The 12,725-nt window shown below is 39.0% G+C and overlaps 1 protein-coding gene across 3 annotated transcripts in view; it reads left to right on the top strand.

Moving 5' to 3' along the window:
- LOC122968508 (electrogenic sodium bicarbonate cotransporter 1-like) overlaps positions 1 to 12,522 on the top strand; it is a 32,587-nt gene extending 20,065 nt beyond the window's left edge. Inside the window, exons 13-26 of one of the 3 annotated variants that reach the window (XM_044333800.1) lie at positions 1,475 to 1,608; positions 2,782 to 3,044; positions 3,546 to 3,598; positions 3,758 to 3,943; positions 4,782 to 4,895; positions 5,607 to 5,768; positions 6,446 to 6,624; positions 7,210 to 7,282; positions 8,056 to 8,124; positions 8,824 to 8,997; positions 9,085 to 9,249; positions 9,413 to 9,506; positions 9,860 to 9,933; positions 10,068 to 12,522. In XM_044333800.1, the coding sequence (XP_044189735.1) occupies positions 1,475 to 1,608; positions 2,782 to 3,044; positions 3,546 to 3,598; positions 3,758 to 3,943; positions 4,782 to 4,895; positions 5,607 to 5,768; positions 6,446 to 6,624; positions 7,210 to 7,282; positions 8,056 to 8,124; positions 8,824 to 8,997; positions 9,085 to 9,249; positions 9,413 to 9,506; positions 9,860 to 9,903 (1,710 nt within the window). In that variant the 3' untranslated portion in view covers positions 9,904 to 9,933; positions 10,068 to 12,522. Of the gene's footprint in view, positions 1 to 1,474; positions 1,609 to 2,781; positions 3,045 to 3,545; positions 3,599 to 3,757; positions 3,944 to 4,781; positions 4,896 to 5,606; positions 5,769 to 6,445; positions 6,625 to 7,209; positions 7,283 to 8,055; positions 8,125 to 8,823; positions 8,998 to 9,084; positions 9,250 to 9,412; positions 9,507 to 9,859 lie in introns of all 3 variants that reach the window. The other 2 variants (XM_044333801.1, XM_044333799.1) reach the window with 2 other exon arrangements.
- Positions 12,523 to 12,725: the final 203 nt, after the last annotated feature.

Below are 12,725 nucleotides of genomic sequence, written 5' to 3'. Positions count from 1 at the left end.
AACTTGTAAATGTCAAAACAAACATGTGGCATAACTTGTAACGCATTAACAGCTATGAATGACATTTACCACAGCACTTCCCTTATGAGATTTAAAAGGTTAAAATTAAACAGCCTATAACATATTGTTGCATAATTTCTAAACGGATTCTAATGCTCAAGTAGGCTGTATTTTGCGGAAGTGCGATTCTTTTTCTTCATTGTGGTCACATGTGATGTGAAAGTATCTAGAATAAAGAGCTGATGACCTTGTATAGCTGTAATGTCTCAGTACTAAACAAATTTTTAGCATGTCTCTCTTCCTTTTCTCTTATTTTTAATCACAAAGCACATTTTGCTTTTTTCCTAATGTGACCAAAATGGAATATAGTGACCAAGAGCTGGCCACACACTGTATGTGCACTATATAGCCTTAATGGTATGGGTTTGAATGTGCCTTTTTTAAAAATATTTTGTTGTATCCACTACCTATTTAGTTACAAACTAATGAACAAAAAGAGTTCACTTCAGCTGATAAGCCATGCTAATTTGGAGCTCAGAGGCTCATACTGCATCCATCTGTTGTACCGGCTGTTGGCAGGATTGCATATGGAAGAATTGTACAATTACATTATAATGGCATACACTTCTGCATCCATACTGGTGCCTCTGACACCTTAGTGTATAAGTTTGTCTACTGACTGAGTTACATGCTTTAGCCTCTATCCTGGCAAAGAGCTGCATCCTTGCAGACCTGCAGAGCACGGGCCTCAGGGATTTGCCCAAGCTGTAAATAACCACAGATCCAGATTACTCAGCCACTGCAGCCTCGTCATGGCTGCATTTCCACTAACCCCCTCCTCCCCACCCCCACCAACAGTGCTCCTCAATCCTCCATCATTCCCTTTTCCATTCTGAGCACCGCAGAGGGAATCCCTGCCCTCACCTGACCTTTCTTGGTGCAAGTCTTAGAAGTGCAGCCTACTTGTCAACCACTCATTTATTTACTTTATCTACTGTATGTAGCATTAGGCTTGTAAAATACACTTAGTATGAACTACCGACACGGCTGGAAATAAAACAGGCCTGTCCTGATGGGCCAGCCCTGCAGCTTTGTGGTGTGTGTGCGTGTGTGTGCGAACGTGTGTGTGCGTGCGTGTGTATGCGTGCGTGTGTGTGCGTGCGTGTGTGTGTGTGTGCGTGCGTGTGTGTGCGTGCGTGTGTGTGTGCGTGTGTGTGTATAGGGAAAACAAAGTTTCCAGCTGAGTAAGCAGAATTATGTCATTGATGTTTAGTAGCTCAGAAAACAAAGAAAGTGAAAATATGTTTAGTACTGCTTAAAGAATTGTTAACAATTTCTGTTCAGGATAGTTAATAGGGATGCTCATTATATGAATGCACAGTCTCATGTCTTCTGCGTATCTTCTAGGCCTAACATGCTTCATGAGCTCTGTTTAAAGTGTGTGTGTGTGTTTTCCATGTGTGCTGTGTTGTAGGGAGTGTTGGAAAGTTTCCTGGGTACGGCACTGACAGGAGCTGTGTTCTGTTTGCTGGCTGGTCAGCCTCTGACTATTCTCAGCAGCACAGGTCCAGTGCTTGTCTTTGAAAGACTCCTCTTCAACTTCAGCCGGTGAGTGATAATTGATCAAACTCCTTCAGTCACTTTAAAGTCAATGAATATTTTTGCAAGGGTGAAATAAAGCTAAAAAAAACTGCAGCAGTATCCTGGTAGATATTTATAGACTTCCCCCAAAAGGTCAGATGTTTGTGCATTTACAGAAACGGTATCCCCCCCGCCCTCCTACTATAAATACAATCAAAATACAAACATAATGAGTACATATAAATAAGCAGGCTGGCAACTTCACTTATCTGAACAATATCTCGCTGGAACTTCTTGTGCTTACTGTAAATCTCTGGGCAGTAACAGATTGTCCCGGGTACTGACTGTTAATTTTCCATGTATTTTTTGCCGTCAACTTCCTGTCCCAAATGGACTTGGGGACAAGACCTGCACCACACACACATACTTGTGTAGAACCAGATGCAGGAGAAAGTAAAATTAAGCACATTCAACAAAAGACGTTACATCCTGTAATAGTGAACAAAGGGAAAATGTAGTCTTAATAAGTCATAAGGACATGTATAATAGGGTGTATATTATAAAAAAGGACATAAGGGTATATATATATATATATATATATATATATATATATATATATATATATATATATATATATATATATATATATATATATATATATATATATATATATATATATATATATATATATATATATATATATATATATATATATATATAACACTGAATGTATAATAATTTAGCCATCGAAATGTTGACTTCTCTCTCCTCCCTCACTGTACTCCCTTCCTCTCCCAGCGAGTCTTCTAGCATTACCAAACACCATGCTGATTATGTTCCATTATTAATAATTCACTCTCATTTAATTTCACACTGTGAGTGAAGAATGTTGTGGCTTCTGTGTCCTCCAAATGTTTCCATGCCTCCTCGAGTAAATGGTTGCTGAGTCAGTGGCAGCTGCCTGTCCATCCGCAGCTGCTGGGATACATACTGTACTGTGTATATGTATACGACAGATGCATCTTATCCATATAACAGCCTGCTGACGACTCTGGTTGCAATCATTTCACAGCTTCCAAATTCACAGAATTCGAGCTAGACAGGCATAACAGGAAGTACAGTGAATTCTTGGAGGAATTATAATAAAATACATAAAGGTGTATGAATACACGATTAACCATTCCCTCTGCATCTCCTCAGAGACAACGGCTTCAACTACCTTGAGTTCCGGCTGTGGATCGGCCTGTGGTCGGGTCTATTCTGTCTGGTGCTGGTCGCCACAGATGCCAGCTTCCTGGTGCAGTACTTCACACGCTTCACTGAGGAAGGCTTCTCTGCGCTTATCAGCTTCATCTTCATTTATGACGCTTTCAAAAAGATGATAAAGCTGGCGCACCACAACCCAATTAACTCCGAATATGATCCAGACTTCATCACTCAGTACGACTGCCACTGCATGCCTGGTACGTAGCCATCGCTCTTGAAATTGTTGGAATGGTCAAATAAGATGGATTACAGGAGGTGGTTCGCTATATCCAGTAACACGGGCAGTGTGTGATAGGACCACTCCGAAATCTTGAAACATCTTTACCCTAAAAACTCTTCATTGTTGATGTTGTTTCAGGGCGCCATCAGAATCTCAGTATCACCAGTGATACCAGATAGTGAAAGATGACCAGTCCTATTTAGTTTTGTCCCATTTGGCACCAACTTACTATTGTCTGTTAAACAAAGCTTTCAACTTATTTTTTCCGTGTTTACAGTGGAGATAACAAATGATACTAATATGCGTCAGCCTGTAGATACCACTGTTTACTTTCTCAACAGCCCTATCAGTCTCTGTGTAGCGAATGACTTGGCAGGATTGTCGGTGAAAGAGACGTTGACACAGATCCAAAATGGCAAGTGTTATACTGCATGTAAGAGAAGTGTTTTGGTGATTAGATATTGTTTCTCTTTACTAGGCAACTCATCAGAACTCAATGATTTCTCTGCCTGGACAAACAGTACTGATCTGGTACGTGATGTTCCTGTTTTTGTAACATTAATAGCTTAACATCAAAGCATAGATTTCAAATTTCAAAACTTTTGCTGCATTCATTGGTAGAGTTGGGGTTTTTTCCCCAAATATTGTTGTTTGTTGTTTAAAAGAACCTCTTTGTCCTCATCTCTGCAGCCAGTAAATGCCACCTGGGCGTCCCTGAGCATTCAGCAGTGTAAGACGTACGGAGGGCAGCTGGTCGGAGAGGCCTGTGGCTACGTGCCTGACATCACCCTGATGTCCTTCATCCTGTTCTTTGGGACCTACACCTGCTCCATGGCTCTGAAGAAGTTCAAGACAAGCCGCTTCTTTCCCACCAAAGTGAGTGATAGCAACTGTCACTTAAGTTTTTCCAATCTTGGTGAAGAGGATTGAAACAATTGGCTTGTTCACCAAACAAAAGTTAACTAGCAATTCTCAGTTTTGGTGACAAACTCAATGGTCAAAGAGAGTCAGTGTGGGAAGGTCAGCTTTCACGTTAACAGTGTTTGAAATGAGCCGGCATGAGGCTCCAGCTCAGATTCATACATTACTGCTACTTCATTTGCATTTTATTCAAATCAGTAACAGCACTTGTCTGGTAAATAACCAAACCATTTCAATAAAACCACAACTGTCAAACTCATGGTGGCACTAGAGGAGAAGTAATAGTGTCACCAAAGTCTGTATGATTCATGGACTGGGAACCATGAATGTCTGTACAAAATTTCATGGCAATCCATCCAATAGTCTGGACCAAAATGGTGGACTCACCAACAGACATCGTCTTCCCCAGAGCCATGCCTCTAGCATGTCCAATATAAACCCAGTATTGACCAGTATATTTGACTGTTTTTTACCATTTACATGATTATCCTTTTAGCAAATAATTTAATTACCTTTTTATTAGCCTCTTGTCTGGTTAGAAAGTATTGGAGCCCAGTTACTGGGCGAATGTGTTTACTTATTATAAATGCTATTTATTATTGCACTCGCTGTACTCTTGCAGTAGTAAAAGCACGCACTCAGCATGGTAATATCTGCCAGTGTTTGTTTACCCACAAACATGTATTTTAACAGGGTGTAGTCCTTTGCCAAACATATGAAGAAAAATTACACAAGAGCCAGTAAGACTGCCGCAAGCTGAAAAACACTGTCAAACCTGCTTTTTCCATTCCAGGTGAGGAAGCTCATCAGCGACTTTGCAATCATCTTGACCATTCTTCTCTTCTGCGGCGTGGATGCCTTTGTCGGTGTGGGCACTCCAAAGCTCATAGTGCCAAGTGAATTCAAGGTACATAACACATATGGAAGAAGTACTTCTAATAGAAAAGTGATGCACATCCACAAGAAAACTACTCGCCATCTCATTGCATTGAATTGTTTTTTAGTTGAACTGCCAGGTGCAGTTTCCTTCTCATTACTCTGATAATGATCCATGTTTCTGCTAGAAAGGGACTGTAATTCTTTAAAATCCCAGTAGAATGCTTTCTTTGTAGTTTGCCCAGTAAGCGATACACATTACCTGAAACTAAGACAGAGTCATTCTTTGAGATTTCTAAGCTCAAATGTTCCTCAGCCAGCCTTAAGATTCCCCCCTGACATAAAAGAAGGGAATGATGGGGTTAGAGGAGCAGGAACCTTCATCAAATAACACCTTGATTATAGGTGATGTGAGAACACAGACGGTCTTATAGTTGCAAGTACAGAGCCAGCTTTGTTTGACCACAGAGACTGAATTCACAATTCTGTCATGTAATGATGCACCAGGTAATTTTAGCCTCAGCTCAGTGTTAAGACTCACTGAAAGGGTAATCAAGTAACACTTCAAATTAGGTGTTTTTTTTCTGTTCTAGTTGAGATGTTATTTAATGTCTAGGAGATGTGGACTGTACATATGCAGACATGAGGTGATACAACACCAGCCAGGCGTCTCCATGTTTTGAGCTCTATAGCTGTAATGGCTCACTTTAACAATCTTTTTCTTATTGTTTTTGTTTTCTAGCCCACACATCCACAGAGGGGTTGGTTTATTCCTCCTTTTGGAGGGAACCCTTGGTGGGTGTACCTTGCAGCCGCACTTCCCGCTCTGCTGGTCACCATTCTCATATTTATGGATCAGCAGATCACCGCTGTGATTGTCAACAGGAAAGAGCACAAACTCAAGGTCAGTACTCTACCTCAAAGATTTATCCATTCCAAGAGGGCTGTACTGAAGATTTTTAGATATTCGTAATGATGTCAAAAGTCCAAAGTTCATCCCGTGTAACCCTGCCCTGATTTAAGAAATGTTGACTAGCTGCCCAAAAAAGTTTTTAAATGTGTCTTTCTGTATTAATTAAACTGTAAAATAAAAAGAAATGTGTATCTTCTGAAAATGTTGCCTTCCTGTTGGATAGTCTGTAGGTTTCAAAGCCTTCCCCACAATGCCAGGAACACATGGCGGCAAATTCCTGGTAGAAAAATACAAAATCCCTTCATCTGAATTTGTTTTTGGCTTAATTTTGGTCAAACGTAATTTTGTAATTTATACTGTATTATATTTGCATGTAATTGTAGAATGTAAACGTTTTCTCATTAAGGTTGGTAAAACTCATAAATTCCCTGAAAGAATACTCGGGACATGCTAGTAGCTATGTCACTATTACTGCACTATTACTTACATTTTTAGGGCACCATGATCACGATGATCACAAGGTCATTTTGATGTCTGGAGAAATCGTCATTAAACAAGTGCATCTTGATGCACACTAAATCTTTGTACTTTGGGTCACTGTGAGAATCTCTCCTCCTGTGGTTTAATCCCTTATGAGCTCATTCTTCTGCTCTGCTGTCTCTCCTCAGAAAGGGGCAGGGTATCACTTGGACCTGTTCTGGGTGGCCATCCTGATGATTATCTGCTCTTTCATGGGCCTGCCTTGGTATGTGGCTGCCACTGTCATCTCCATTGCCCACATTGATTCTCTGAAAATGGAGACCGAGACATCGGCCCCCGGGGAACAGCCCAAATTTCTGGGTGTCAGGTAAGTTAACACAGCTGCAGGACACAGTGACGTCATCTGGATGATGAAATTAAATTGTTTCTTACAGTTTCGGGCTAGAGCAGAAGTTTCTACTCCTTTCTCTATTTTCCCAGAGTGTTGTTGGCTTTTGACTGGGCCAAGTAGTTAATTGCATTCATTTTGGATTCCCAGGTGTAAATAAATCCCTCAGACTAACACACGGGGGCCAGGTCTTTAAGGCCTAATTTATAAAGTTGTGTGTAGAATCCACACCAAAAGTTTACATGTTGACAAAACTGCATACGCCAAAAAAATCTGTCTCAATCAATTTGCAAATGTTCATAAGTGGACGAGCCTCATTTCCATGCTACCCTCTTCAAAAGTCTGCTTTTGTCCTGACCAACAGTCCATAACCCAAAGATATTTGGCAATGAATTTTCTGTTGATTGATTAATCGACTCATTACGTTACAGCTCTACAAGTTTTACATGTGGTGTAAATTTGAAGCAGCAGATTGACACATAGTATTAACTGTTCTTCAGCATTGACTCAAATCTTTTGATTAATTTTGTGTTTTTGCTGGGTTTTTTTCTCCCCCCAATCTAGGGAGCAAAGAGTCACCGGTATCTTTGTGTTCATCCTGACGGGACTCTCTGTGTTCATGGCCCCTATCCTCAAGGTAGTGCTCAAATTTCTTAATTCTTCCATGGAAATATGGATTACTGTCCGCCTCTTTTAGGACAAACTCCTGTCACCCCTCTTAAATTTAAAATAATTTCAAATCTTTAATTCATCCGATTAGGAACTCCCATAGTTGAAGTAATGTGATGTGAAATAAGCATGTTCATCAGGGCTTAAGATCGGATTGCAGCTGAGTGCCTTCTCTAGTTTCCATTCCCTCATTAAGCCGCCCACCATGGCTGTTAAATCACTGAGGGGGGATTGTTGGGGCTGCTACTCCCCCTTGTGGACATTTTGAATATTGCGCTTCTGGTTCTGTGGAGACTTGAAGAGATTTTTTATTTCTAGACTGGCTTGTCATATTATACTATTGTTATGGCTTTAACAATAGTATAAGATGACAAAGGTACACAGTGATAAGTGTAAAGTAAGACTGATTCTCCCTGTTGTTGTCATATTTTAAATTTAGTCTACTTCTGGCTTAAATGTTGCCTGTTTATTTAGATGGCATATTTTTGCATTTGCTTGCCAGTTTGTAGTGAATTTCTCCACTCTGTTAGTGTGTATGCAAGACTCCATAGTGATAATTCTTGAGTAACACTTATACAACCTGAAGAAATGGCAGCCAAGTGTTGCAAGTGTCTATTACAAGAACATTCTTAGAAAAGCTGCTTGTGAACTATTTTTAAACCAAGAATATATACTACCAATGTTGACGAAATTACCAGTTACACATCACGTTAAAACCTGTTTTTGCTTTGTGTCCTTCAGTTCATCCCCATGCCTGTGCTATATGGTGTGTTCCTCTACATGGGTGTGGCGTCACTCAATGGTGTCCAGGTGAGTGAGTCTTACCTGTTCAGTGCTTGCTATCCAGTGTTGGGAAAAGTACTTGAAAGAAATATAATTAATTACTCATTACATTGTATTCATCGAAGACAGGTTCACAATTGAGAAATTGAAATAAGACACATTGAAATAAGTTTTTCTTACCATAATCATTCCTCTGTTTATACTGGCGATTAGAAGATCACTTCATAATGTACTTTATAATGTAAGTGATGGGGCCAAAATCCACAAGCCGCCTCCTGTGCAAAACTGTATGTCTCTGGTGCGCATGCCCTGCCCATAGAGCATGCACAGTATGCATTCATCTGGCCAGTGCGGGAATGTAGCCACAGACACCAGATTTAAAAACTCTGTATACTGTGAGATACAGAGAGATTAATCTGGCAGTGATGGGCTTGATCAGCATTGTGTGAACTCATTTGGCAATGGCTTGAATGTAACGGACATTCATTTATATGTAAAAGTTCCGCACTATAGCTTTAAAACCTACTGTACAACTTTTCACTTACTTACAGTAACAACCATAACCTAAAGAGATAATGAGCTCATATGAAGATGAAGATGTCTGCAGCATCTTGCATATAAATAACACAGTTCTACATTATATCCAAATATTGTTAAAGCTTTGACAGCAGCATCTCCAGTTTCCAGTCTTATCTGACCCCTGTGTGTCTTTTTTGCTCGTGCCAGTTCATGGACCGCCTGCAGCTGCTCCTGATGCCAGCCAAGCACCAGCCGGACCTCATCTACCTGCGGCACGTCCCCCAGAGACGCATCCACCTTTTCACCTTCATCCAGGGCCTGTGTTTGGCTCTCCTCTGGATCCTCAAATCCACAGTGGCTGCCATCATCTTCCCTGTCATGGTGAGAAACGGCTGCAGTCACTCACGTAACTGAACACAAAAGCATAGAGATCGATAAAAGCTCATAAAACAATTTCCCGGTCTACAGATATTGGCGTTGGTTGCGGTCCGAAAGGCCATGGACTACTTGTTCTCCCAACATGACCTCAGCTACCTGGACGACGTCATCCCAGAGAAGGACAAAAAGAAGAAAGAGGATGAGAAGAAAAAGAAAAACAAGAAGAAGGGAAGCATCGACAGTGAAATAGAGTTTGTAAGTAAAAAAATTCTTTAAAACTAAATCTTTCCAAATGTCTCTATATGTAGATGTATGTATGTCCAGTAATGTCTTGTGATTGTCTACAGCCTCCTGTAGATCCTCACCTTTTTAAAAGAAAGTCCCAACGTATTAATGTTCTCCCTCCCTCCTCCCACAGTCTGACTATCCCTACCATGAAAAGATCCCCAGTATAAAAATCTCTATGGATATGATGGAGCAGGAGCCCATGTTGGGGGATAAATCTTTGGATAGTGAGTACCAGCCAGGGTTTGCTTTGCGGTAGTTACACGAGCTTCATGCTGGCTGATCAAAACTTTGCTTCTAAAGGCTTCGTGTTCACAATTTTCTTCTGTCACACTAGTCCTTCTTGCATGCGCTTTATCAAATTTAACATCTAAAAGGATCACTGTGCTTTTCTGACTGTTCTTTTAATGCTGCTTTAACCTCCCACTTTGAACTGTTAAAGATGTTCTAACTCCTAAAATCAGCTTTGCAGCGTTTGCTTTCTTGTCTTAACTTTTCTTTTCTCTTAGTCCATTTGAAAATTCAGAGTGACAGTGAAGTATTTTTAAAAAAAAGTGTTTTTCTGTTTCTTCTCCCTCAGGAGATCAATCCCAGACTCTCCTTAACACGCATTCGCCGTGCTGAGCGCTACTTTGACTCTCCCACAGTGGCTGAGTAAGTGAATATCAGCTGGCATTCACATCACACATTTTCCGTGGAAGGAAATGCACAAGGACTTCATGCTGTATGATTTTGAGTTCACACGACACCACGTTTATATCGCACTATATCTCTTCTTGCTCTTTCAGTCTTGACAGAGGTTCATATAAAGGCATGCCTCAGATTCGAATAGACCGAGACTTTGAGGACAATGGTTTCTTCTGGAAGAAGGGCTCTGAAACTGATCTGTGAATGAATTATCCAAAGATACAGCAGAACCAGCACAACATAAACATAATTTTCTACTGTAGTACCACTTCATAACGGTATTTTTAATATTCCTCATGTGAGGTTTTCAATCAAAATGGCTGGAAATATTTGTCTTAAAATTTAAAACGCTTTGGCGGTACTGAATTTTAATGAGGGGGTGGCAAGATCTGTTTGATCATTCTTCATCTGCATGACTGCTTGCATAAAAAAAAAAAAAAAGGGCTACAAAAGGTCATCTGTATGCAGTTTTTACGAGACATTAATGTCTTATTAATGCATATGCTAATAATTTATCGAGCGTCCAAGTAAAGACGTCCAGGATGGGTTTGTACAGTAGAATGCAGATAATTTTCATACCAACCAGACCAATTTTTATTTCACTCTGTACATATTAGGAGGAGTTCCTCGCAGTTTTTATATATTATTCCAAAGAACACCAAACATAACCAGCCCTCTCATCTGATAGTACTGTTTTTATAGTCTTAAGTTTAAAACATAGTGGAGGTACTGCATGTTCAGGGGACACACATGAAAAATCCTCCTTTTTCTTGTAGTGAACAAAAGGTCATCTATGCACAGTCATGAGCGGACATTCATTTTGTATTCATGGGCATATTCATTATTTATCAAGCATCCATCTAAGGCTGCATATTCATAAAATACATCCAGAAGATAATGTAAGAATACCATGTTTGTTTCAGTTTTGTAAGAAGTAAATGGTTCATCACCATACAAACTGGAACAATCTTATTTTTATGTTTTCTTATCCTCCTTTTCTTCCATTTTTTCCCTATATTTATTATATTTAAAGTCTTGGCAAAATAATTTGCCATTTGAATCTTGAGTATGGCTTTTACCACTTAACTTCCCAATTTGTGCAAATTTGAAGATATTCTTTCTCAGTGGTCTGTATCCACTCAGCTGTCTTTTCCCTGTTTTAGGGAGATATAGATGTATTATATCTGTATGTAGCTCTACCTCTTATTTCTCTGTAGGTGCCAGGCATTATATATTAAAAACATCTGTTGTGCAATTATTTGTGTTCAAACACTGATTTTTCTTCAACTGGCACTGCATAGGATCTCTGAATCTTCACTTTGAGTTCCTTTTTGTTCAGTGACACTTAAGATATTGTATTTTTGTTTGTTTTTTTTGTTTGTCAATATGAAATATGTATGATTTTTTTTTTTTTTTTTTTTGCAGTGTTTTTAAAGGGTAATTCCATCAAAATTACTTGTTAGGGTTTTCCTTCAAAACCAAAAATGCTACGTATTTTAATGATCTCTACAGATACAGGGAAAATCAAACATGAAAATTGAATTATCTGATTTTTTTTTTCCCTTGACGTTTCCTGTACTGTAGGTAGGGCGGGGGAGTGATGGCCTATTCTTTTTAACCCATCTCAAACAATGAATGCAGTTTGATGATCTCACATGCTTCACCATGAACTCAGCCTAAGAGTTTATTTAAATTTTCCTTTTACAATGTGATCATATTCAAAAGCTGTTAATGTGAGAAATTTTCATTCTTTTAGTAATTTTTTTAAAACTATGTAATATATGTGTTATTGTTTTTTTGTTTTTTTTTTTAAAATGAAAATCAAACAATCACTGTGAGGCAATGCAAGGTTGTAACTTCCAGTCCTGGAAGAAGAACTGCTTTTATAGTGTACAGGGTAAAAAGTGCTTTTGCAACAGCTTCTCTTCAAAATTGACGTTTTGCTGAGACCGTATCTTTAATAGATCATCATCTAAAATCCATTTTAGTGGCAGTTTAATAAGAAATGAAATGCACCAGTTGTTAATTTTCGTGTATTTCTCTAATGACTTGATCATGCTGGGTTTTTTTTTTGTTTTTTGTTTTTTTTTGCAGAATGAAGTATTTACTGTAACTGATTCAGTAAACTTAGGATATTAATGCATATCTGAATGTAATACATCTCAGTCATCTGAAATCCATCACACATGATTGAAGAGAAGGTGCACAATCAGTGCTGCTTGATGTGTAATGCAAATAAGGGCTTTAATTAATGCTTTCACAATCACATCGTTATGCTGTCGAAATGTGAAGCACAAGACTGTTTAAACCAAAAATCTGAAACCACTTTGTCTTCCGTCTTTGTTGTGTAATCTGTATATGTTGACTTTTTGACTTCTGATTCCTCAATTAATGTCATATTTTTGATGTTCTAACTCTGAAACCAATTTTATACAAGCATCTTATGTGCTCAATAACCATAGGTTACTCAGAAGAAAGCAGAACTCAGTGTTTTTTTTTTATGGAGTAGTGTTTTGACTGAGAGCAATAAAACAGTCCAAATGATTCTTAAATGCATGATTGTGTGTGGTGTGTTTTTCTAGCCCACGCAGCTGCTAATGGGTGGGGTTTCAAATCACAAAGGGAGCTTGAAACAATGCTGTGCAAAATAAGTGTGAATAAAGAGTTTATCTTGTGAATATACATTTTTACAAAAGGCCAGTTAAGAAGTCACAAAGTGTTTTAGACTTCTTACAGTGCCTGTTATTATTTTTAAGTAC

This window comes from Thunnus albacares, chromosome 18 (assembly GCF_914725855.1).
Source record: "Thunnus albacares chromosome 18, fThuAlb1.1, whole genome shotgun sequence".
Taxonomy (NCBI): domain Eukaryota; kingdom Metazoa; phylum Chordata; class Actinopteri; order Scombriformes; family Scombridae; genus Thunnus; species Thunnus albacares.
Note: the sequence above shows the minus strand (reverse complement) of the source record. Positions and strands in the feature narration are given on the sequence as shown.